At 50.4% G+C, this 26445-nt stretch overlaps 1 protein-coding gene across 6 annotated transcripts in view; it reads left to right on the top strand.

Moving 5' to 3' along the window:
• Positions 1 to 256: 256 nt before the first annotated feature.
• Positions 257 to 26445, top strand: part of MSI2 (musashi RNA binding protein 2) — a 379699-nt gene continuing 353510 nt past the window's right edge. For all 6 annotated transcript variants that reach the window (XM_029929166.1, XM_029929164.1, XM_029929165.1 and 3 more), the window contains exons 1-5: positions 257 to 330; positions 620 to 660; positions 983 to 1064; positions 1767 to 1851; positions 5589 to 5630. In XM_029929166.1, the coding sequence (XP_029785026.1) occupies positions 269 to 330; positions 620 to 660; positions 983 to 1064; positions 1767 to 1851; positions 5589 to 5630 (312 nt within the window). In that variant the 5' untranslated portion in view covers positions 257 to 268. The remainder of the gene's footprint in view (positions 331 to 619; positions 661 to 982; positions 1065 to 1766; positions 1852 to 5588; positions 5631 to 26445) is intronic.

Genomic DNA, 26445 nt, shown 5'->3' with positions numbered 1-26445 from the left:
AGGAGGGGGAGAGGTGGGGATGGGCCGGGGGGGCGGGGACGGGGGGGTGTGCGAGCAGCGGGGCTGAGCTAAGCCGAGCCCACGTGTGACGGCTCTCGCCGCTGCCCCGGCTCCGCCGCTCGCTGAGAGATTCGGAGGAGCCCGGGCGGGGGGGAGGAGGAGGGGGAGGAGGGAGCGGGAGATCTCGGGGCTCGGAGCCGGCCGCCGCTCCGCTCCGATCGCTGTGGGGCTCGGTTTTTTGGGGGTGGGGGGGCGGGGGGGCTCAGATATGGAGGCAAATGGGAGCCAAGGCACCTCGGGCAGCGCCAACGACTCCCAGCACGACCCCGGGTAAGTTTCCAGCCGCTGCCCACCGCGCCGCCTCGGGCTCGCTCTCCTTGCAGCGGCGGGGACGGCGGTGCGCGGAGCCGGGCATCTCCCGCGCCCCCCCCTCCCGCGCGCCCCCCCCGTGGAAGTTACACACCTTTGGATTGCATTTCGCCGTCACCTTCTCCCCCACCCCACCTCCCGGCTCTTGCTCGCTCGCTCCCCCCCGCTTTCCTTTTAGCTTTTGTAAGTTACACGTCAAAATGGCCGATCTGACATCGGTGCTCACTTCTGTTATGTTTTCTCCCTCTAGTAAAATGTTTATCGGTGGACTGAGCTGGCAGACCTCACCAGGTAAGGGAGGGAGGGGGGGACGTCTGGGTCCCCCCCTTCTTGGCTTCTTTATTGCTCTTTGTTATCCCGGTGTAGGGCCCCCCCCCGCCATTGGCTCCCCACTTCTCCTGTGCAAGGTTATTTTTTTAAATAGCAAATCCTTTCGAGCCCTCTACGCGACCTCTGTTGCCGAATTTCCCCCGCGTGTGCAAAAAATGCAAAAACAAAACAGAATAACAACAGAAAACTACTTTTGGTTTTTGTCCTTGATCAAAATTTGCATTGCTTTTTTTTTCCACACCTTCTCTCCCCCCCCCCCATCTCTCTCTTTCTCTCTCTACAGATAGCCTTAGAGACTATTTTAGCAAATTTGGAGAAATTAGAGAATGTATGGTCATGAGAGATCCCACTACGAAACGCTCCAGGTAAACCATTCCCTTCTGGATTTTGTCTTTATTTCAGAACAAAGTTTAAGTGTTATTTTTGGAGGTGTCTTCGGAAGTAGCAAAGCGGATTTAGAATGGGGCTCAGGCATGTGGGTGGTTTCGAACATCGCTCTATTCCACCCCCACCCCCGCCCCCGCCCCCATAACCCCAAAGGTTGTTGTTAATTGGGGCTAAACTCTGGATACAGAGATGCCCATTTCTCCGTTTGAAGTCATATTCCCGTCGCTTCTTTTTCTCCTGTTTTAAGATGACGTTCGGCTTCATTCACTTTCTACATAGTTTTTTTTTTAAATGTATGCTTTCCCCACACTCCCAGCTCCCCAAACTCTTAAGCCCCTTTTAGAAAGCTGGATGAATCTCTTCCTAGTGCCGGGTTTTCTTCGGAATAAAACAAAGCGTTAAGAAAGGGAAGGGGAGGAGGAGAGGAAACTGAGGTGGCGAAAGAGTGGAGACACCAGCATTTTCCAAGTTACCTCCACCCGCCCTGCCCCCGTTCCACTTCCCCCATTAACCTTGATGTGTTTTCTTGCGAGGTGGAGGGGAATTGGGGGAGGGCTGTGGGGAGTGGGGGTGCGAGGGGGCAACTTTTGCTCTCCATTCTGCATGAGGGCTCACTCCTTGTTGCTTTCAATGGTGTCACATTTTCTTGTTTGTTTTTCTCCCTCTTTGTCTCATTTCAGAGGCTTCGGTTTCGTCACGTTCGCAGACCCAGCAAGTGTAGATAAAGTATTAGGTCAGCCCCACCATGAGTTAGATTCCAAGACGGTAGGTTGCTCTCTGTCGTTGTTATTGTTGTTGTTTGCCCCTGCTCTGGACCGATCTGGGCATTGACAGCCCCATTTAAAGGGACAGTGCTTTCTTTTGCTTCTGTGCTGAGAACTGGGTACTTTTATAAGCAGGGCTTGCGAGTTGGCTGTAAAGTTTGCTGCAATGGCTGGGCTTGGGGTTTTCTTTTCAGAGCTTGTCCCACTGCAGCTCCAGTTGCTGCCAGGCGAAGGCTTGGGGGAGGGGTCGGCTTGGGGAGAGGCTATCTCTCGGGGCCCGGGGACCCTGCAGAGAAACTACACCACAGAGGAAAGGCAACTTTTCTTTGTCAGCCCAGCATAGCACGCGTTACCAACGGTGGCTGTGGGAACTGGCTTTGAAAAGGCACGGCCGGCTCTGGGGCCAGCAGAGAGGGACCGGGCGGGGAAGAAGGCGAGGGGGCGCTAATCACAGATTTAGGCAACAGGTTCCTCTTGGGGCACTTCTGATTTGGAAGTGGTTTGCGAAGGGAAGACCTCCCGGAGCCGAGCTGGGCATCCAGTGGGTGACTCCAGATGGAGTGAAATCTAAGACTGATAAGGCCTTGGGTTTCCAAGTGATTTGTTTTTGCTTTCCCCCCCTCAGATCCTTTATTTTGAATGTAGATACTTTTATAGCATTAGAAGGTTTCAGAGTCCGGTGTTGAGAGAAGTCTCTAGGTAGAGGTTAGAAGAGGAAGGGAAGAAAGATACTATTTTATAAAGGTAAATATAATACAGGGGTGAGCTCGTAGTGTTTTATTTAGACCCCTCTGTTGGCTTCATGGCTCTCCCCTTGCCTTTTATCTCTATTAGAACTTCCCCGCAGATTTTATACATCTGCTCAAGAGGTGACACTGGGATGCAGTGCTGGGCCGCTTGGGACCTCACTTCTCTTTGGTGGGTAGTGGGGCAAGGCAAGGGGTCAGGTTCCAGTCCCAGCTGCCGTTTATGAACTTGGGCAAGTCAGTCCTTGCCTCAGGGCCTCAGTTTTCCTTTTCTGTTAAATACAGGAGTGAACTGGGGGATCTTCCAAGTCCCTTTTGGCTTTTACATTGAGGGGAAAGGGGGGAGGAAAGAAAAGAAATGAGGCCACCTTTGGTGCAAGTGAATTTATTTGCAAATTCACCCTCTTTCTCTGATCAGAAGTCAGGTGCTTGCTCCCTAACCCCCTCAGACAGGGCCCCACACATTTTAAGTTGCTTTATTAATCGGCTGGACTTGTCATGACTTGCAGCCCAGCCTTTTTGTGCTTTTAGATCATTTAATTTTAGGGACAATCTTTTATAGGGTGATCATGGATGTCTGAAGAATTTTTTTTCCTCCTTAACTTCTTGGGTAGATGTTTCAAAAAGCTAGCAAAATTAACGAGGAAAATATTTCAAGGCAAATTCAGGAATTTATTATTCACTCCTTCTCCCCAGCCCGGGTAGGAGAAATAGTTGTTTGGTTTCTTGGTGGCTGGTGGGTCCTAGCCCTCAGTATCAGGTGCAAAGCCTGGGGTTTTCCCTCCCTAATTGTTTGTGGATATGTTTTGGTCACTATTATTTAGTATAACCTAGATTTTGACTTTGTTTCAACGTTCAGTGCAGGAGGCAGAAGCGGTTGGTTTATTGACATGGAAACGAGGATCTTGTTTACCGTTACCTTAAAAGCTTTGTTTAGGTAACGGCCATTCACATCCAAAATAGTACCCTAGTCTTTTCCTAGAGGATTTGTAGCCACGGTAAGTAGAGCTGTACCTAACTAACTAATGTTTTAATTTCTGGTAGTTTTGTTTTTTGTTCGTTAAAAAAAATAGTTGACAGGGATGTGCAAAAGGTTGGGATTTGCCATACCTATCTTGACCTGTGTTCTTCTCCTTGAGAGATTTCAGTGTGCAAACTTTGCACACTGAAGACCTCGAACTCGCCTTGTGGTGTGACATGCTATCATCACAACACACGACACAGGCATTCTGAATTGGCTTTGGTTTTTGTAATTTCAGATATGTCTTGAGTGTTTCACTTTCTTCGCTCTTTCCTATTCCCCCCAGCTCTGGTCTCTCTCCCAACATGTCCTTCACCTTTTATTCCACAAACAAGGTGACTTCTTACTGCAATTTTGTGCTGGTCAGCTACAAAACAAAACAACAACAATAGTTTGGGGGAGTGTTTATAAAAAGACGTATCTGTCTTAACGATTGGTCAACAGAATGGAAAATCCACACCTGTTGTATTTCTCTTGTAGACAGTTCTAGTCAGTGCTGAATAGGCCTGTAGATGTGGTAATGTTAATCTTGATGAAAGGGTAGTTTCCTAGATCAGAGATTTTTGTCTATTTTAGTTTTTGAAAAAGTAATCTCTCATTTCTCAGGTGATGTTAAAGGTGAAAGCCCTGCTCTGGATTTTTGTTAGGTCTTTATACTACCTTCACAAAAGTGGTAAATCTTTGTATGTCTTCGCAGCTGGGGTATCCTAGGGGATGTAAGTCTGGGAACAAGAACTATCTGGCGTGCCTTCCCCACCTCTGTGCTTTTCCCCAAAGCATTATCAGCGCACCCCCGCCGTACTGACAGGGCAGAACTGAAAACAAGGTTCGGGTTTACCTTTTTAAAAGGGGAACATTGTACTATGAAAGCCAGAGCCTATAAATCAACTTGGAGCAATATTCTGCGTTGAGGTTTACCCAAAGATTTGTGATATTTAGAAATCTAATGAAAACCAGTAATGGGGAAATTTTATTATTCTTTCCCTACCCATAGTTTCTATCCTAGAATCGGCCTATTAGATTTCAGATGCTTCCGTGGGATTTTTGAGTTTTAAAGTCATGCATTCTTCATTTGATCTAGGGTAGAGGATGTTTATCCATGCTGATTGGGGTTGGGGTAAGAGGAATACCCTGATCGCGACACTGGAATCTGACTTCCTTTTTTTTTTTTTTTTTAACCCTCTCCCTATAATGGCCTTCCTTACTTTTGTAATTTGGGTTTAAACTGCTTGTAGATTTTTACCCCCTGTGGTTTTTAAAATCCAGGTGGTTTTAGCTTATGTATTTCCTTTCTTTTTATTTATTATTATTATTTCTTATGAACTGATAGTTTTTGACACCTGCTATCTCTTGAGGTCTAACAACCTATCTTTTTGGTCAACTCAGGTAACCATGCCTTTGCCAACACGAATGAATGAACTCAAGGCAAGCATCGTGTTGGATCTCTTTGGGGAGTTTTTGGGTGTTGATGATTTAAAAAATTTTTTGGAATCCCCTTTCCCACCTGCCTTGTTCAGTTGTCGCCCAGGAGAAGATGTACTATCCGGTTACCTGCTGCCAAATCTTACGTTTAATTTTCCAGGTTATATATTTTTTCAGTGACGATGTTCCGATCTTTTCTCCCAGCCATGCATTGCAAATTAAACGCAAGTAACCATTCAGTGTCCAGTGTCTGTGGGAGACAAGCCTTTGCTTAAATAAGAACGTGTGAGATCTGATTTATTAGGAGCATCACACATTGAAACACGTGGTAGGACATTTTAGAAAGGCTAGCTTTATTTGTTACATTGTGGCAGGGATGGGTAAAGTTTGGGTCGAAGCTTAAGGAACTTTGGAGTTTCCTAAGATGGTTACTAAACGCTGGAGTATAAGCCTGAGAAATGAGTGATTAATAATTAGGCGATTAATCATAATTTTCCCCCTCCTCCAAATACTGGAATTGACTCTCACTTTTCCCTTTTTTTCCCCCAGATCGACCCCAAAGTTGCATTTCCTCGTCGGGCGCAACCCAAGGTAAGTAGGAGAATCACTAGTAGGATTTCAGAGCTTAGAGATGGTCGCCAAGGATTTCAGATTTGAAACAAGAGTCCTGGCAATGAAGCACTGAAACCTGGCACCTTCAGGTTCCTTCAGGGTACCTACCACCTGTGGCTGTGAGCGTCCACGGCTGGGCAAGGAGCTCTCTGTGAGATAACCGTGTGCGTCTGCGATCTAGCCCTCCCGAGGTGGGTTTTGAGCATCCAACAGGGGGCAGGGCCAAGCCTGATCCTTCCTGAGAGGACAGAGCTCCATCTGTTGCAATATTTATGCAGACCCTCTATTTATTTTTTAAGCATTGCCAAGATCATACCGGGAAAACTTGGACATTTCCTTGTGACTCTTTTTTGGGGGGTTCTTCTTCTGAGGACTTGCAACTTGGAGTTTATGGAGAGGAGTAGGATTTGAGTAAACCACTGGTCTTTTCTTGGAAGTATGACTTTGTAGACCCCATGAAGCCCTCAATCTGACAGAGGAGGCAGTGGATGTTTTGGTTTGGGGTTGGTGGGATCCCTCAGGGCCTGCTGGAAACCAACAGCTGCTACTCTTTCTGCGAGTGCCGGGACCTGGGGGAACAAGTTCTGAGGACGGAACCTTGGAGCAGTGGTACTTCGGGATTTGCTTCCGGGATCTAGATCGGCCTTCCTTTTTTCACAAGTGTGTGGCTGACATGGTTTCCACGGAGCTCCTCAGCTCTGGCTCTGAAAACCGAGCTGAGCTGCAAGGATCCCGAGGTGAAATGTTGTACAGCCTTATATGTTACAACTGCACGTTTTAATTATACTTTTTTCTTCCCTGTACGATCTCAGGAGACAGATGTTTTCTGTATGCAGTGGCCTTGGCATTCTTTTCGAGAGAGTTGGTAAATGGCAAAACTTCTTGATTCTAGGTCACAAAGGGAAAGTGCAATGGCTTTTGAAAATTCAGTTTATGTCTTCAAGTATCGTCTCCTGGAAATGCAACCTTTTAATTGCATTAAAAGAACTTTCATGAAGAAAAAGTTAGCATTTGTGGATGAGATTTGGAGAATGTCAGGTCTGGAGCTTGCCATACAATCCTTCTTTCCTTCCTTCCTTTTTTCCTCCATATAATTTTTCATTTCCTTTCTTATCTTGCCTTTCGAAGGAAACACAAACCTCTTTGGTAAAGATGGCAAAATACTATCTGGAGACATTTTTTCCTAATGAGTAAGCAAATAATAGGAATTAATGAACCAAAGAGGTTAGAGGTTTTCCCATCCAGAGCACAAACTTTGGAACTGTTACCTGTTTAAAGGTTGCTTTTCAAACTGCATGTGATCCTTGACATTTCAGAGGCTCCCAGAATTAGCAGTATTTCCTGGGTTTGGATGAATTGCTGTTTCTCCCATAAGTGTGAATCTTCAAATTTCCAGGTTAGTCATTCGATCAGCCAGCACTAGGATCAGATTACCCTAGAGGGAAACTGGAAAAATCCCTGACTTGGTCAAACCATGCATTTGACCCGTTTTTCCTTCCCTCTTGTTTCCCCACCCCTCACCCCTGCTTTTTTTTTTTTTTTTAAATCAAGAAGGCTATATTTCAATTTAACATACTCTGGCATTTGGTTTTTCAGCGGTGCATTCAACCTGAAAACGAGACAGACTGTTTCTCAAATTGGTCAAAGTGTGCACCTTTCCCTGCCCCCATCCTGGAGCTTGAGATGTTTTAGGCAGATTGTCAGACTTGCGGATGTGAGCAAACATTATACCGGGTGGGGGAGGACATCTTTCCATGGAGTTCTAGGGATTGTGTAACAGTACCTTGCTTTTTATGACACAAAGGATTTTCCTGTCTGTTTTTTCCAGATGACTCCCCAGGTCCCAAAACACAGAGCAAACCACTTTCCCCAGTCCGTTGGCTCCTCTGTGTAGTGGGGGTGATGGACCAGCTCCCTCAGCAGGTTCTGGTGAGGAATCAAGGAGCCTGGCATAGGGTGCGGACTCCTCTAACTCCTCACCTTCACCCCTCCCATTATTGTTGTTGGTTAGATTGTCATTCTTGCTGGTTTCAAGCTCAACAGCTGGGGTTCGGATCCCGGCGGTGCCACTCATTAGCTGTGTGAGTTTGGGCACATCATTTGGTTTCCCAGAACCTCATTTCCCCCATCTCCTCAAGTTTTTGCTGGATTAAATACATTAATAAAGGTAAAGTGCTTCATACAAGGAAGCTCTGGTGCGCGATGGTAATACCGTATGTGTTACCTTCTGTTTTGACTCATAGTTCTGTGAGGCTGTCACCCCAATAACCACCAGAGGCCTGGTAACAAAACTGATATTAATTGGATTTATGCGCCAGGTACTGTTACAGGGACAGTGTGCATGTGAACTCACTTCGTCTTCACCCGTGTCCTGTGAGGTGGGCACTCGTATCACGTCCGATGTATAGATGAGGAAACTGAGGCACACGTGGGTGGAGAAGTGGGGTACAGGCAGCCTGGCTTCCAGAGCTGGGCCCTCACCCAGTGTGCTGTCGTGTGTGCTGTGGACAGCGGGGGCCGGGGGGCATCTAGGAGTATCAGCTGTCCCTTATGGCCCAGGAGGCAGCATAGAAAGGTCATCAGGCTTTGAGGAGCAGGGCAGCAAGTGCAGACCTTGAAGTTCCCCGGTCCCTGGTTGGGTGATTCACCCAACCCCTGTGACGTCATCCCGTTGTGTGACTCTGTCTGGCAGCGTGTCTCCATCTGACCCCTGAGGGCATCGTTTCACAGGGTTCTGGGGTTGCTCAACTCCAGGGGAGCGGCTGGCTGGGGAATTGGCAAAAGAGGCGTGCGCTGGTTGGGAGTCGGGACAGGGCGGGGAGAAAGTGCCTTCCTTGTCAACGGTTATTTTCCAATAGAATTTGAGCCCAGCCATGGGAATTTCAGACCGAAGTTAGTGTTGCAGAAGCCAAAACCTGGCTGGCAGGAGTATAGAACTTTAAGTCAAGCCTTATTTATTTTTTGTTTATCCCCCTTCAATAAAACTTCTGTGTGCATATGTCAGGGTCCCAGTGTGAGGTGAGCTGTGCGCCCCCGGTCGTGGGCTGCGTGAGGAGCTTGTAAATGATACGTCAGTCAGCGTTGCAGTGAAAATGCATTTCTCTGCTTTCTGGCCGTCCCTCTTTGCTAGCACTCGCCAGAGAAATACTCGTGGAGGTGTTAAAACAAGACCAGTGGAAAGAAACTGTAACTTAATATGAAAGAAAATCCATGGCAGTGGAGAGCAGATTTCACATTAGGACTGTCATAATATTCTTTAATGTATCATATAAATAAAAATCCGTTTTGACCAGAATTTTAATGAGCCACCCGAAGGAAGGGTTTTGAGTCCTGCAGTTCATTTATTCCCCTTTGCGATGTAAATGCTCACATCTCAAGTGAAGTATAATGGGGATTTATTAACGAGTCGAGGGGCGACTCTTTGGAGACTAGTGGCCGTTAATTAGTGAAGTACATTTTGATCAGAAGACGATAGGTCCGTTCCGTTTCTTCTTATTTCTCTGGATGATTATTTCATTTTGTAAAATATGTAAGAGTTTCCTCCTCTCTGTCTTTTAAAAAATTAAAATGGTCATGCTATTCTAAAAGGATGACTTAATTTGAAGCCGTTGGAGAAACGGGGATGATTGGGATCAATCATGTCACATCATTTTGTCAGTCCCTTTGGGCAGACGTGTTGGCTGCCCGGAAGAGTTTCGCTCAAGCCTGTGGGTTCTTTTTCTTGGGTGGAAAAACCGGGAGGCTGCCGAGCACCTTATGGCGTGAGTGAGCCTGGGTGTCTAACTCACCATCTGCCCTAATTATCCTGGTGTGGAGGAAAGCATCCTCCACTCCCGCCCAGTTGCCTTTTACCGTCTTAAGTTTTAGAGGCCAGAACCTTATCTGTTCGATCAACGGAGATCTCATTTCTTCATCCTCTTCCCAGCTGTCTTCAGTCGCAGCCGGGTGACCCGTGGGCATTTCATGTAAGCCCCTCCAGGCCTCAGTTTCCTCCTCTTTAAAACGGGTGTAATACCCAGCATGGAGTGATTTTCAGCGTGAACGCTGAGTTCTTTCCTGGGAGCCTGATACCCAGTAGTGCCCGCAGTGGTCTGTTGATGTCATTGTTATAGAATCATTTATTATCATTTTTAAGTAATCTCCACACCCAACGAGGCCCTGGAACTCCTGACCCCGAGATCAAAACTGAGCCAGCCAGGCGCCCTATTCTAGAATTATGTGTGTGGAAGAAGAAAAGTTAGAGTAATGGAAAATGACCTAACAAAAATCCTGATTGGAATGTAAGCCCCCTGCCGGCAGGGGGCTGCTGCTGCTGGGTGGTCTGGAGTAACATAAATGCTGGACAAGGATCCAGCCTGCCCCTTCTCATGGCGGAGGCTGCGGACGACTCGGGAAGTTGGGTCGGTGCTCCAGCTCGCACTGCTGAGTTGTGGCAAGGTTGAGCTAAGGCCGGGCTTTCCTGCTCCTGTCTCATCCACTGATGAGGCTCTAGGGCCTGGAAGGTTCTCTGCTGAGCATACATCCGTCCAGATGGGTGCAGCCCAGCGCGAACGTCTTGCCCATGCACCTCCTGTTCTGGGGCAGTGGTTTCTTGGCAGCTTCTCAAGGGCGGGCGAGGGGTGAGTTCTCGGCAGCTGGCCTTCCCCTGCTGCTGAGGGTCGGGTCCTTCTCGGACGATCTGCAGCTGTCACCTCGCTGGCCTGCCGTTAACCGGCCTGCCGGTGGGTTTCTGGTTCCTGGTGGGACGTCTGCAGGCTTGTCCACGGCTGCGAGGACCCCGGGGGATTAGTGGCCTAGCTGCTTCCTCGTCGGGGAGCGTGGCTCCTTCCTGTGTTCCTGTCAGCAGCAGGTGTCAGCTCAAGAGGAGGGGCACTCCGTCCTCCAAACGTCCTTTCCCCGAGATGTGTGCCTTTCCTTTGCATGCTTTCGTTTCGGTGTTAAGGTCAGTCTGCCGAGATGCTGGAGCTCATGTGTTCTGTGTCACATGTTTTTGGCAGGCAGGTGAGACCCCTCTGCCCCCCCCTAGAAGAAGAGGGAGGCACTGTCCTGGAACCTGCGGACCCCCTTGGGTGCCCCTTGAGATGGCATATCCGCCTTCTCGTCCTTTTATGTTTTTAAACCTGACTGTTCAGTGGCTGAAAGTCCCAGGAACGCAAAAGGCAGATGCAGTCCCCTCCTCTGGTCTCTTGTTGGATCTGATGTGTTCATCGAATAAGGGCTTGTTTAGTTGTTTTTGATTGCTGACTGTGCTCCCACTTTTGGGGGGATTCAATGCCCATGGAACAAAGTCTGAGCTTCTTAGCTTGGTAGCGAGGGTCCTTCAAGATCTGTAGGGGGCTGTCTTCTTCCAGCTTACTTCTCAACTCTTCTACCTTTTACCACCTTAAAACTGCACGTTCGACCTTGTCTGAATAGCTCCCCTGTCGTGTATCCCCACCTGAACCCCCCTTTCTTCTCCCTCCTGTGCAAAACAGACCTCTCTTTCAAAGCCCGATTTGGGTTACCTTTTCCATGGAGCTGTTTCCGCTCTCTGCAACATCATATTTCTTTCTCTGGATTTCCATAGCACTTGATCTTTTCTTTTGGTTACGGCAAACTACAGGAATACTCACAGTAAAATAAGCGAGCAAAAAATAGGCAATAATAAGTCAGCAAAAACTCACGGATGCATTCATTCATTAGGCATTGTGCTGGGCGCGTGTTCATTTATTTATTCACTAGATATTATGGAGCTCCTATTATGCGCCAGAGAATGTGTGCGGTTCTGGGGATAGTGCGGAGAATAAGTCCAAAAAGTCCCTGCCCTCATGAGGCTTTCACTCTAGCGGGGCAGGTAAGTAAAGAGCAGGTGGACAGAAATGTAACACACGAGAATGAGGGTGGAGTGGGGACAGACTGTACCTTCAGTGCATTTAGTTGTCACTCTCAGAGCTCGGCAGTTATTTACCAAGTTTTCTGCTTAGCACCGGGGACTACATTAGGTGTGTTGTTCTGAGTTTCATGGTCATTTAAGTTCGTGCCTTATTGCTTCCACTACTGGACTGGGAACTCTAAGGGCACAAGTATATTTTATTAATTACAAAACAGCAAAGCTCTGCTCTGACCACTGCCCTTAGGCACACCATCAGCCTTCGCTCAGGTGGAATGAATGCACAGTGGCAAAGGGGACACGGTTCTTGTCTTCATGGGTCTTGGGTCTAGGTTGGGAGGAGGGGTGCTGCCCTGTGGTACAGGACAGGGTGTGGAAGGCACAGCAGAGAGGCAGGCACGGCCTCCAGAGGAAGGAAGAGCGAAGATAGCTTCTCGGAGGAGGCGGTCTTTGCCCTAGATCCTGAGGAACAGGAAGGAGGGAAGAATGGCAGGAATGCGGTGCTTCGGACTGGGGGCTTGGAGAGGTGGAGAGGTCAGTGTGTCGAAGGAGCAAAGGGCGTGTGCATCACACCCAGCAGGGACTGAGGCCTGGGGAGGAGCCGGGGCCGGGTGGGTTGCCTTGAATGCCAGGCAAAGCAAACGAGTGTGCTTTCTTTGGCACGTGCTGGGGGGCCCGTTTTGCGTGTGCAGGGCATGCTCTGTACAACGTTCTGAGCTTTTTGGGATCGATATAGAAGCCGGGGTCACTGATAGGACTGCGGCTGAGGCGGTCTCATGGAGACCGCCCCGCCCCGGATTTGTGCCTTCGGCGTCCTTCATGCTGTGTTCTCTCTGGCTATAGATCCTCAGGAGCCGTTTTCTGGGCAGATGCCACGCCCACTCTTTGGGTGTGGGGCAGTGGGAAAGAGCTCTGTCATTCTCCTGTGTCCGTCTTCTCCCTTCCTCTCCTCTTTACCTGCTGAACAAGGGGCCATGATACAGACGAAATCCCACAGGTTCTATAGTCTGTCTCGTTTGAGCCATGATCTTGACCTTACTGTGCTTAGACAATGAGATGTCATCTCTTGGGATGGAAATCACAGACTGTCTGTATGTCACCGCAGTGTGGGCCCTGTGGCTCCAAGCAGCCTGGCTTATGACTTCGTAGGTCTGCTTGGGGTCACCTTTCGCTCAGAGTGTGAAGAACGTGAGATGTTGGAGTCATGACCTGTGCCTACCTTGTGATGTGAGAGGCGTGAGCAAGTGTGGTCTTGGGACCGAGCACCCTGCGCATGGTGCCTTGTAGCGGCAGCCTTGGTCCTGCTGGGACTGGAATCCCACTGGGCTCCACATATATACTGACGTGTCTCTGTTCTCTCTCTCTTTCAAGGGTAGGTAGCATCAAGGTCCCAACGATCTGAAAAGTTTCTCAAGGGTGTGTGTCTGCCTGCTGTACTTCTTTATTTTATTTTGAGACCTTGAATTAAAAAAAAAAGCCTAACTTAAAATAAGGGCTGTTACTTATTGTGAGTCAGTATGTTTGAGACATTATATTAAGCCTCCGTATACTTAGTCTCCTTTAATTTCATCCTGACAACAGTCCTTTGCAGTAGTGGGTATTCTCTCCGCTTGACAGATTGGTAAACTGAGGCCCAGGGAAGGCAAGAGGCTCTCCCAGGGCCAGAATACTAGTAAGGGTCAGTCAGTGTTGGCCTTTGGCCCAAAGTCTGTCTGCGTTCCCAGGTCCTTGCTCTCTCCCTCTTTTTTTTTTAGGGTTTTTTTTTTTTTAATGTTTGTTTACTTTTGAGAGAGAGAGAGAGAGAGAGAGAGAGAGCACAAGCAGGAAAGGGGCAGAGAGAGAGAGACACACACAGAATCCTAAGCAAGCTCCAGGCTCTGAGCTGTCAGCACAGCTCGAACCCACGAACCACGAGGCCATGACCTGAGCCCAAGTTGGACGCTTAGCCGACTGAGCCACCCAGGTGCCCCAGGTCCTTGCTCTCTTAGCCACTCAGCCCTGTTGCATCCAATGCGAGTGGGTAGATTTTAGGTTCTGGTGCTTTTCCTGACTGCTGTAAAGCGCTCAGGCTGAAGGAAAGATTTGGTGGTAGTCTGCGCCGGAAGCTTCAGGTTAGTGTCTGTTGCTTGTTCTCTATGAACCTTGCTGGATGCTACTTACGAGCTAAGGAATTTGGGGCAGATCACGTAATGGTGTTGTGCCTCCACTTCTTCCTCTGTAAAATGGGGGTTTCCCAGCACCCACATCCTGGATTTGTTCAGGAGATTAAATAGGTCCATGATCTGTACAGGGAGCACCTGGTGTCAGTGTTGGTTATCTGTTCCTGTTTCCCAGGATGGCGTGGGCTTGGAGGACCGTACCTAGCAGCTCGTGGGTACCACTGCCCTTCTCGGGGTGATGGCTAGGACAGCACGCTGAGAGTCAGGGAATGGTGTGGCCGGTGCCTCGCTCTGCTCCGGGGGTGCTGGCTCTCGAAGGGGATATAGCATCCATCCTTCATCTTGGGTTGCCCGGGGGGCATTGGGAATGCATTTCCTTTTCCGGATCCGATGCCTGGGTTTTTGCTGCCTTTGAGAGCGAAGTCCTGGGGAGCAGCTGGGGGACAGCTAAGACTCCGCGGTGTGAGAGGTCTCCCTGGGAGCCTTCGCTCTCCCAGGCCTGGGCTTTATCTGCCCGGGGGTAGTTCCACCAATGACTGATCTGAAAGCATCACATTCATTTATTTGTCACTGACTGTGACAGGCAAGTTAATGCTAATGGATTCTTTTTTTAGCCTGTTGTCTGCGATGAGTTTCTCCCAAATGTCCTGAAATCTAAGGCATTAGGGGAATGTGTAACTTTTATGGCAAAGGAGGATTCAAGAGATAAATAGGGTTTTGTGTGCAAGGGTCTTAAATTTAGGTTGGGGGCCAGAGCAGCCAAGGAGGGGATGTCGGGCCAGCCCAGAATCTTCTTTTAAAGAAATCCATTCAGAGCTCTAAATTGCTGTTTCTGTTTCAATTATGTGACAATTTCAAGGGTTTAGAAAAATCTAATAAAATGGTCTTGATGATACATTCTGAGGAGAGAGTGCTTTAGAAGATCCAAGAGAATAAATTCCTGGGGGTCAAGAGATTCTCGTTCTTGCCACCGCAGGCCTTCTTTCGTCTGGGTTTTTACATTTTTATTGTTTTGAAGGGCAGAAGACGGTGTTAGAATGTATTCAGGCCTCCATCCATATCCTCCGCCGAAATGAATTATTCTCTTTGGGCAATTGCAGGTAGACGGGCCCCAGCCCTCACTAGCTCTTTTTTTTTTTTTTTTTTTCTTTTTCCGCTGGCATGTTGTGAATGACTTTCAGAGCCTGGTTTGTGTGTGTAGTGATTTTGAATAAAGCACCACAGAGAAGAACTTGGAGGAGTGGAAAGAGTGAGCAGAGAGGCCCTCTGCAAGTTTTTTTTTTCTTTTCTCCAGTCAAAGCTTTTGATAGTTTCCCAAGGAACAGAAGTTTACAATGGAAGCCGGCTGTGGGGCTGCCTGCGGGAACGGAGTGCGGAAAGACCTAGTGAGCAGAACGTGATGCTGAGTGACATTAATGAGGTGACCGCTCTGGCGGGAGGGAGGCAAGGAACCGGCAGAGCCGCAGTTCCCATGACTTGCTCTCAGCTGAGTGCTTGCGTGGGGGCCTGTGTGTGTGGGGGGGGGGTGCGTGTGCGCACACGCGCGGCGGTTCCCAGGGTCTTCCGATGGAAGTTCCGACACCAGACCCCGAGCATTCTGCTGTTCTCCATCCCAGAGAGCCCACGAGGGGTGGCTTCTCCACTTCCTCCTGCTGCAAAGTAAAGTTTGAAACCCGGGCACCTGCGGGAGCCTGGCTGGGTGGCACACGGGAGGGTGTCGTCACCGTGCTGAGTGCTGCTGGGACACCGAAGCCACAAGCGTGAAAAGTCAACCTTCTTATCCCCGAAATGGGTCCTAGGGAAGCAGGAGGAGAAAACCCGTTCGCTTATAGTTTCTCTCTCTCTCTCAAGCCCTGGCCTGATAGCATTTCATATTGATGGTATAAAGGGAACATCACCACAACTGCTTGTAAATATTTTCGTGCCTTGAAGTGTATTGTGTATTTCCATGCTGCTCTTGTGTAAGAATTTCCAGTTGCTCAAGAAAAGCAGCATTTCAGGTAGATGACCGGTGAGGAGGTGAGACACCTGGGTGACGCTGTCTTCTGTGTTGTGCCTCGGCAGGGCTCAGAGGGAGCGTTGGGAGTATCCTGAACAGTACTGGGCAGATGTTTGAAAACTGCTGGGAGCTCTTAAGCAAGCAAGCAAACAAACAAACAAACAAAAAAACCCCGAAAAACAAAAAAAAAACCCCAAAAAACCTCGATGGGGCCCGGAGTGGGGAGGGCTGGGTGGAAATTGTATATTTTTTGACACTCGCCTGGTTTATTTTCTTATCCCTTCCACGGCATTCCCTCTGGGATCTCTCTCAAGTGTGTCGCTTTTGTAGCTCAAGGCAAACAAACAAAAATGTCTAAACTTGGGCAAATAACCTTTCGTAAAGACCAGCGAGTTAGGTCCCTTCCGTTGTGCCTGGGGAGAAGGGCTCGAATCAGGGGCGCTTGAGCCCAGGAAAAAAAAAATTGGGCCGTGGCTCTCCACAAGAGTGCTCTGTGCGTATGTTTCCTCTTCTGTTTTCAAAGCGGATAATTGGTTTTAGGAAGAACTTCTGACTTGATTAGGGGACCCTTAGGAAATTAAAGTGTGTTTGAATTTCACAAGTATAATTTTAATTATACAAATTTTGCGTTTTCCACGAGGGAGCTAGGTTCAGAACTTGTTTTCCTATACTAATAGGGGTAGTAAAGCTGATTATGGCTTTGAAAATAAAAATCCACGGGTTGGATCATTGTTTTTCCCTGCAGTACACAAAGTTCAGGTTAACGTCCACACACGGTCCCAGATCCTTGTTAAAAGTGATTTTTTCCCTGGATCCACACAAGGGTAGAACTGAGTGACATAGTCGGGGTGGGGGCGGTTGGGTACCTCGTTATGAATTTTTCTGCTGCACTTGCTGAAAGAATTCAATTAAAGTTCTTTCGAGCTCAAGTCCTGCCTGGGCAGCTTGTGTCTGGCACGCTGCCACGTTAGCATGTTGTGATTCCCTTTATCACTCCATAACCCTGTTTGCTTGGAACCTGTGCCACCCCTCTTCAGCAGGACCCCAGTGGATTAGAGCAGAAGCCATCGCAGAAATGGTCACCGGAGCCCCTTCCTGAGCTGTAAAGAGAGGAGGCAGAGGGGTGAGCAGCCCCCCTGGGCATCCGGGGCAAGGGCTGATTGTGTTGGTGGGAGATGCCCGGTTCTCGGGGCTGTCCAGACAAAGCCCTCAGGCGTCAGGGAAGTGCTTTGTAGGTTGGAACTCAAGCATCCTCAGACGTCTCCCCCTGTGCAAGGGCTTTAAAAGGTGCCTAGAGACCAGCTCCTCGGGCTTTCTGGGCTCAGCTCAAATGTTGGCAGGAGAGCTTGAATGCAACAGTTGTTCCCTGAAGAGAAATCATGGAGGCAGCTTGTGAGTGAGGTGGTGTCATCCAGGTCCCCAGATGTAGACCTGATGCCACCCCATTCTCCACCCGACATTTAATCATTGACATTAGCATTCTTACTCCTTTCTGATGAAGTCGTATAGCTGAGTGTTTACGGGCCTGGACTCAGGGCGCAGGCTGAGTTTCAGTCCACGCTCTGCCACTTACCAGCTGTGTGACCTTGAGCAGGGCATCGAAATACTCTGTGCCTTAGTTTTGTTGTCTGTGAACTGGATCCAGTGATAGTCTTTCCTTCATGGGGTTGTTGTGAGGTTTTCCATGAGTTGACATATAAAGTGCTGATGTCTGGAACATAGTAGGGCTTTGAGTGTGCGTGTTACGGTGCCGTGAGGGGGAGCCTGACAAACCGCGGACTGCGCTTGCTTGATACCTGGGGACTTGCTCTTCAACACTACAGTCCTCCTGCCTGACGTATGTTTTCTGTAAGCAATTGAGAAATACAAGAGAGCGTAGATACATGCATGGATGTATGTGTGTGTGGATATATATAATTCGGAGGAACCACGGTATAATTCGGATTCAAACAAACTGGTCTGTGCTGTAACAAATGAGGCATGTGGGTTGGTAGGCACGTGGCCCTGGGTCTCAAGCCTCTGGTTGGAATTTGGTGCTGCCACTCACCCTGTGACCTTGGGAAGGAGTCTAAACTTTCCTGAACTTCGATTCTGAACCTGAAAAATGGAGATACCAGAGTTGTGGGATGAAATGAGACACTGTAAATCAGGCACCGGGTGTGTGGTTGATGCTTAGCATGTGTTAATTCCTTCGTCTGTAAGAGAAGGGTTTTTTTTCTTTTTCTTTTTTTCTGTGTGTGTGTGTGTTTTGTGGGGTATCTTGAAAAATGAGAAAGATACAAGGTATTCTGCTTTTGGGGCACCTGGGTGGCTCAGTCCGTTAGGCATCTGACTTTGGCTCGGGTCATCATCTTGTGGTCCGTGGGTTTGAGCCCTGTGTCGGGCTCTGTGCTGACAGCCCTGAGCCTGGAGCCTGCTTCACATTCGGTGTCTCCCTCTCTCTCTGCCCCTCCCCTGCTTGCACTCTGTCTCTCAGTCCCTCTCAGAAATAAACATTAAAAAAAAACCTAAAGAAAACCATGAGGTATTCTGCTTTTGCTGGAGATTATGGAGTTAGGGTGATGAGTCCTCAGAGCAAAGCTAGTCATGAGAGGGGGTGCTCTTATCTCTAATCTACAGACAAACGGGTTGTTTTAAGGGCTTTGTTTCACAAAAGCCAAATTTCCGGAAGATTTTATTTGGTCAGGATCCTTAGATGGTTTCTGCAAGCCTCTGACGGTAGGTTTGTTTGTTCCTTTGACACTTGGTAACCAGAAGCACGGGGCTGGATGGTTGAAGAGGTTTGGGGGATGTTCGGATTTCTGGCTGTGACTGAGGACAGTGCGAGGGAGGGAGGACATTGAGCTGGGTGAAGGTGGCCTTTCACAGAACCTTTCACCTGGGGACACAGACCAGTAGGTTTTGCTCTACAACCACGTGGGCACCAGAGCTCCAGGAAATGTGCCTGATGCCCAGCCACTGGCCCGGCAAGCCCTGACCCTCCGATGGTACCGTCAAGGCTGGGAAGGCCCCCCGATGCCTTAGGGCATCTGTGTGTCCACATCTCTGTGCCCATTTCCAGATCAGCCCCCTTCACTCCATGCCCATCAGGTGGAATTTTCCAGATGTCAGGAATGAGGAGCAAGATTATGATTATGAGTTGATGCTGGGCAGGGGTTGGGGCGTGTGTGAACATGTGTGTGTAGAGGATGGAAGGGGGTGGCCTGGAGGAGGGGAAGAGTGGTGGATTACATTGACTAATTATAGGGAAAAAGCCATATTTGCTGCTCCATTAAGTGATCGCTAGGCTATGAAGCAGTTTATTGTAATTAATGCAGAAACAGCGATTAAGTGTTAAGTTTGGAGCAGAGGGTCCCCGGTGCCCCTGCCCCTTTTGCTCCTTTACGTCCACTGCCTCCTTCATTATCCTCGGAGGGGAAGCGTCTCTGGGGAAACCCTCATCTGAAGGACTGAGATGGGGACTCTGACCGGTTTTCTGCTGCCTTGTTTCGTCAAACGAGGAGACGTCTTGCCTGATCTCCTTCGGAGTCTTCTGTCGGGGTTTTTGTGTTTTCTGAGGGTGGAGGAGGGGGGACAGACCCGTGCCGTCATTGCTATTCTTGCCACTGTCGTTTGGATTTCAGCTCACGACAGTGGCGGGTTACACATCCAAGTCCATCGAGTTACGGGCCGTGCGGAGTTGTGATTGCTTTTCCTTGATGATTTCTTGTTCAAATCAGCGGTGCTCTTAATTTTCCAGATGAAGTAAAAAGAAAATTGGAGACTCCCCTCCCGCCCCGTGTCTCTTCATCCAAGGTTTTCTGAGCATGACTCTGATTTGGAGGGTTAATATTAATTAGGAGCCAGTTTAGACCTTGCTTGCTTGATGAGCGGGCTGCAACTGTTGTGACAGTGGTAGTTCCTTCTGGCTCCTTCTGGCTCCTTCCGGCTCATGCCTGCTGCTTGGGAAGGTTCTAGGTTTCAGAGCCAAAGGGGTAGAGAGGAGGTGGAGAGGAGGGGCTGCTCCCAGGGAAATGTGGCAAGACCCTCCCCGGTCTTCAGAGAGGGGCATGCCGGGCCTGTGGGGGTTCCGCCTCTGGGCCTTGCCCAGCTGGCCGCTGCTGCCTCAGTTTCCTTCCCTGCAGGTGCGCGTTTCTTTGGCTTCCGGAAAGAGACACGACTCATCTCCTTAGTTCCTAAATCGGATGATGGTTGGATTTCTCTGAGGCAGTCCCCTTTCAGGGCTGGGTCACAGGGAGGCGCCTCGGTTTGTGCTGAGGCTCCGGATCTTTGCTTCGGAGCTTCCCGGTGCTGACTGAGTCTTTCCAGGGCGGGCAGTGGTGCAAAGGACAAAGACACAGAGAGCCAGGGAGCTCTGCTGACCTTTAGGGGACAAGAGACCTAGAGAGGAAGTGATCTGCTTTCTTTAGGTTGGATCACGTTAGGGATCTGTCTTCTCTGGCCTGTGGGTTTGGGTTCATTCTCTTTTTTGACAGGGTGGTTGGGGCCGGAGGGAGGGTGGCTGACTGTTGGGTGTGAATGTTCCAGGTGTGGTGGGAGAGACCTGGCTTCTAGTTCTTCACTGTGTGCCAAATAGCCGAATGTGACCTTGGGCCCGTTGCCTTGCAGCTCCGTGCCTCAGTTCCCCCATCTGTGGACTGAAGGAGAATAAGTTGTGTGGTGGGAATCAGCAGTGCTGAGGGTTTAGGAGAATGAGCTCAAGGTTAGGCAGCGTTAGGGTTTTATTTCTAGCCTAATCATTTCTTAGTTGCGTGACCTCAGGAAGTTCACTTAGGCTGGCCAGCCCTCAGTTTCCTGGCCCGTAGAGTGGGGTAGTAGCATCGTCATGAGGACTGCAGGCCACAGTGTTCGTACAGCAAGTATCACGGCACCTGAAGGAGTTGCGTTTACTGCTAACAGCTACGCAGCAGGCTGGCCAAGGATTGCCCAGATGTGGAGGTGCGGAGCAGATGGGCCGCATCAAGGACACGCTCGAGCTGCGGAGATGGACTTTCTGGTCTGGATGGAGGTTCCCACGCAGGAAGGTTTGCAGTCAGGGAGGCTTTGCCTGGTCTGGAGCGGTAGGTGACGGGATGCCTGTGGCAGTGACCCCGCACTGCACACGGAGAGGGTCTCGGTGACGCATCAGGTGTGCTCCCGACTGCCCCAGGAGCCCAGCGGAGTGTAGGGAAGCCTGGAGGAGGCTTGCCTGCAGTCCCCAGCTCGAGTCCCCCAGCACCAGGCAGCACCCTGAGCGTGGGGATCGGGGCTGCCCCCGTGCGACCGCGTAGCCGTCTGAGTGCAGGGGAAGGAGGGGAAGCAATCACCAAAGGACGTGGAGACCCACATTCCCACGTCTGTTACCATCTGAAATACAGAAGCCTTGTGTGACTGAGGCAGGTCTGATCAAAGGCCATTTGCAATTTCAGAATGTTCTTAAGTGTGTTTGGCAGACGGAGTCCTGCGTTGTGATCGCTTCCTCCGCTGCACTCCCCCACTTCGGTGAGCACTGGCCCCTGCTGCTCACGCCTGTGTGCGCCCCAGGAATGCCAAAGCGGGGGCAGGTCTGTGCCCTTCGCGGACACCGGCTCGGGTGGACAGCCAGGTCCCCTCAGCTGCTTGCCAGTCTCCTTTTCGGGGAGGGGGGTCTGGGTAGGAGGTGTAGATGGGAACATCCTAAGAGCTGTTGTTAGACTATTATTGTCACTCCCTTGAAGGGAGGATGGAAAGAGGGACCGTGGTGGAGAGCGTTTTTGCGTGACAGGAGAAAAGACACACATGCAAATGAGCTCAGTGCAGGCCAGGTGGAGGACAGACAGAGCTGTGTGAGGTGCTCCCAGGCTCTGATGAACCGGCCCTCAGATGCTGACCCTCCCTCCCAGGGGGGCGGGTGTATCCACAAGGCAACGTACCAGTGTGGGGATGGTGGCCGTGTGTCTGTGCTGCCCACCGTGGGGACGCAGAGGAGGGAGCAGGCAGAGCAGGCCTCACAGAGGAGCTCCCCTGTGAGTTGAACTTGACAGTGGGAAGAGCCTCCCGTCAAGGGGCCTGTAGGAGCAGTCAGTAAGCCTGGCTTTGGTGGGGGCAGGGGCTGTAGCGCACTGTTCCATATAGGCCAGAGTGTCCTGTGCGGAGGAGGGCAGGCTGAGAGATGGGTTCAGTCACCACGCAGCAAGTGACTGGAGCCCTGTCCTGGGCCAGGCCCAGAGCCAGGGAGCGGGGTCCGACTGTGAGGGGAACCGTCCTGTCCCCCTATTTGTGTTTGGCAGGGACACGTTCGTTCAACAGCCTATGGCAGGATCTGTTCTTGGAGTACGATTACAATGAAGGCTACGAAAACATGTAGGCCGTGTCAGTGGGTGTAGCAGAGAAACTGGATCTGCTGTAGGGTTTCGGGAAGGCATCCTGGAAAAGTACATAGAGGCTGAGCTGGAGGGGTGAATGCAAGCGTGACCTCTGGAGGGAGGATCAGGGTGCATTTTGCGTGCTAGAGGGCAGGAAGGAGAGAGCGGAGCAGTAGGACGGGGCTGTGTGTGTGTGTGTGTGTGTGTGTGTGTGTGTGTGTATGCACGCACGTGCGTGCACGTGGGTGGGGTTGGGTCTTACTCCAAGAGGGAGGGAGGGGAGACCTACTTAGGATTTAGGAGTGGGTGGGAAATGATCGGTTTTCAGTTTGGGAAGGATCTCTCTGGTAGTCTGTGTGGAGAAGGGCTTGTGGGAGCCCCAGGATTGATGTGGTGGGACTGGCGTGTGACTTGCGTGAGGGAAGATGGTGCCTGACGGGGAAGAAGATGGTCTGGCTGGGTTGTTGGAGCGGAAGTCGAGGCCAGGAGACCGATGGAGGTGTGTTTGTGAATCAGCGCAGGAGCTGGGCGATTTGGTAGCTGAGTGGGAGGTGCTAAAGGTGAGAGCAGACTCAGCTTCTGGACAGGCCCCCCTGCCTGCACCTTGCCGAGATCGGGAACATTGGTGACCACGCAGAAGGTCAGGGCACACACGCCTGGCTCGGGGTCGAACGTAACCCTTTGGCGGGAATTCTGCACACTCTTGGTGGTCTTCGTGCAGCGGTAGACCTTTTCTTTTGAGCATCCACTTGTGTCTTTACTCGTTTATAAATGACATACACGTGCCACTGTGTTGAAATTGTATGCACCTTGTAAGTTATAGACAATTAAGAATAAGAAAGGAAGAGAAGAAAAGCTAAACACAAATGGAAGTTCTAGTCTTTTCCCCCTAAATCCTGCTTTAGACCATAGCTTTAGGCCATGGAGAACCGTTGGATACATTATAGGGGCGGGCAGCCTGGATAAGCGGGAGTTGGGGAAAGAGCCTTCTGCCATCCGGGCACTCTTGGATGAGGTCTGTGCATGCTGGGGGTCCACAAGGAGGTCCCCGCACCATCCCGTCACCATGTGTGGCCTGCTGAGTTGGGCACGAGACTACACAGTAATGTCCCCCAGAAGTGGTCTTGGCAGCGTCACAGGTGGCTATACGCCGGGAGCTGGGTGTTTGCTAGTCTGCGTGTGCCCATCCCACAGAGTACACAGGGAGGCACGTCCCCTTCCATCCTGTTCAGTCGGAGGGCCACGGCCACTCTTGGCCATGAAGAGCGGATCTTACACAGAGAGCTTGGCATACGTGAGGAGTATAGATTTTGGCCCCCGCGCTTCTTCTGCCCACAGTGCTGCCCCAGCCAACTCTGAGTCCTTCTGGGCCTTTCTTTTCCTCTTGTCTGCTGGGTTGATAATGATACTTCCCTATCGAACTCCGAACTCTGAAGGCTGAAAATGATTTAAAGTGAATTGTTTCTCTCTTTGCAATTCAAACATAACGTTTGAGTTTCCTCTCCTGGTCGCTTCCAGCAAATTGGTATTGCTACTCCGAGGGGACGGCTGGGTTCTCGGAGGCTAATTCCGCTCCAGCCCGCTCCATTTAGCTCTTCCTTCGAGCAGAACCCAAGCGAGGATCTCCCCTTCCAGAGAGTGCTTTAAAAAACCCTTGTTTCTCCGCAGACTGAGTTTCAGTCTTGCCCTGAGTGCAGCCGTGCTCAGCGGAGGCCTGTGAGCTGTTTTTACATGTGAGAGGTGAGCAAATCAAAGGTGAGCCCGTTCTGCCTCAGTGAGGCCTTTTGTGTAAAAAGGACCTTCCGGAGTAAAGCAGTCAGGATGACTGACAACCGCCAGAGCTACCCAGCAACAGACCTGCTCCGTGGGAGAACTCGGAGGGAAACCGGGGCCAAGGGCAGACAAAAGGATGCCCAGGACCCGAGGTGGAAGAGCCTGATGGAGATAAAACAACCCGGAAGTCTGCCTTCCAGTGCGGAGGTTTCGCGGAGCCAGGTTGAAGTAGCCGACTGAGGGCGTCAACATTTACAGCTTGTCCTCGCTTCCACTTCTCTGGCTTTATTTCCTTTGAGATCAAAGCAGGGAGACCGGAGTTGCCAATCCTGGGCTGGGTTTCGGTCGACGTTGGTGTCCCTCGCTTTGTGACCTTGGGGATTTATGTCTTTGCTTGGGGTGACTTTGTTTCAAACCCAGAGTAGGAGATGCATTGCCGTCCGGTAGTTAGAGCTCTGAGGAGTGCCCAGGAAGGACTTGGAGAGGACCGGGTCGCACCCCTGAGGGCCAGTCCCGCGTCTCCCGAGGATTCCCAGACATCAGGAGTCTGGAAGTTTCTGTGTCAGCCATGCTGCTCTACTTGAGGGGCTGTCCTGAAGGCAGTTCAGTTCGGCACAGACAAGGGACAGGCCTGAAGATTTCCCCGGCTGCATAATAAATCTGATACTAAAATTAGTGCCGGCCCCTGGGCCATAATTCTTGCTGAGGTGATAAAGAAGCGTGTGTGTGGCCAGCTTGTCTCTCGGGTTTGGGGGATGTTGCTTTACGTCGGATGGGCGTCCAGGCCTCACGATCGATGTAGTAGGACCGCCTCTCCCCTATTTCCCTGGCCCTTCCTCCTCTCTTGTGCTCTGCAGGGGTGGGAGGAGGTAGGGGGTGGGCAGAGGGGAAATACTTTAGCTCCACTTTGGGTCTTCCGTCAGTTGCTGTCACAGTGGGTAGATGTTCCTTGAGAATCCTTCTGAAGGTTTTATCATTGAGTCTTTTACCTCAGCCACAAGGTATTACTCGCTTTCTCTAAAGCGTTTACTTTGTTCTCTGTGGAGGGAGGGAGAGAGCAAGACCCCCCTCCCCCCCTCCCCCCCGGAAACATCTGTCTACGGGAGAGGCTTGCCGTCCGGGGCGGTTGGGTGGCCAGCTATTAAAGTTTGAATAATGGAGGAGGCATCTGGGTCCCTGAGTGGAAGGCAGCCCTCCTGGCACAGATGATTTTGTTTTTAAAGTAACGCGTTCACCTTTAACTGCTAACGGCTGTGACAGAGTGGTATTTAATTTTAAATTGCCCATGTCCAGAAACCCTCTGCTACTCTTGAAACAATAAAGTGTTTTTCATCTTCCTGCAGCTGTGTTCTCTGTGTGGGGGCTTGGCCGTGTTTGGGGGGGGAGGGAGCTCCTGTGTCCCTCTCCACTCATCATCTTTTCCCTTTCAAAGTCACCAGGATTTCTAGAAAGCACTATTCCACTAGGTGTGGAGTCCCCACCCATAAACTCCAAAGCCAGTGGCCAGGAAGTTCATAGGCCAAGGCCGGGATGTGATCAGTCAGTAACGTCAGTCGCTGGGGCTGACGGGCGTCTGCCTCTGTGGGCAGAACCCCGAAGTCGCTCCGTGTCCCTGACCCTTTCAGGAGCCCGTAGATGGTTCTCCCTGCTTCTGCGCACCCCCAGCTTCAGGGACCTTGATTTGTTTGTGATAATCAGAAACAGATTTTGGCTCCTGGTCCTTTATAGATGTGTTTGAGATGGATCCCGAACCATAAACCACGTAAAGAACATGGGAAAGTATATTTAGATACGAAAGAAAGAAAGAAAGAAAAAAAGAAAGAGCCTCTTTCAAATTCCCCCAAACCAAACCAACAAACAAAAAATCCCCAAATGACAGTATATAACAACAAAACGGCCTCCATCCAGGCCCCTGTAAGGCATAGGAGGAGAAGGTTTGGCTTCAGAGCCGGCAGAGTTGGTCACGGATGTTAACCGGGTGAAGGACACTCGTGGCCACCCTGGAAGTGTGGTCTTGGCGGGGGGTGCTTTCCCAGAGTCTGGGGGCCACCCGCGCACCCCAGGCTCGCAGCAGAGGCGGCACGTTAGTGGGACCCAGTGCGTGCATTCACGCAGCGCCCTGCAGGAGCTCTGTTTCTATTCAGGATTCCCCTGAGTTAGGAAATATCGATTGCTCTGGATTTGTAAACAATCTTTAAAGGGACGTAGTGCCAACCCAAATAGCCAACTTCGGGTGATGAAAGTGTGTTAGGGGAGGCTCTCAACAGGGACGCCCATTGCCCTGATGTTCTGGATCAGCACGGGCCCCAGATTTTATTTTCCTTTTTAATTCTAAAGAGGGGCCTGTGGAGTGGAGCCGTGTCCGAGTATTGGTTTCTTTTCATCCTCGTCGATTTTTTTCTCTTTAGTGGAAGTGCTCAGTGGGGCCCCGCTGGCCCTCCAGTCCGGCGAGGTTGTCCTGGCGACACCTGGGTGGCCCTCATTTCGGTGTCCTTAAGGTTCCCACTCGTGTTGGGTGTCTCCCCCGCAGCCCCCTCCACATTTGCAGCGCAGCTGCTGGCCCAGAACTGGTACTCGTGTCTCTCACTCCAAACAAAAAATAAACCTATGTGCTATGTATGTATTTTAGAGGGGTGTGTGTGTGTGTGTGTGTGTGTGTGTGTGTGTGTGT

The sequence above is a fragment of the Suricata suricatta genome, chromosome 17 (assembly GCF_006229205.1).
Source record: "Suricata suricatta isolate VVHF042 chromosome 17, meerkat_22Aug2017_6uvM2_HiC, whole genome shotgun sequence".
NCBI lineage: Eukaryota > Metazoa > Chordata > Mammalia > Carnivora > Herpestidae > Suricata > Suricata suricatta.
The sequence above is the reverse complement of the archived record's forward strand: the minus strand, read 5'-3'. Positions and strand labels throughout refer to the sequence as shown.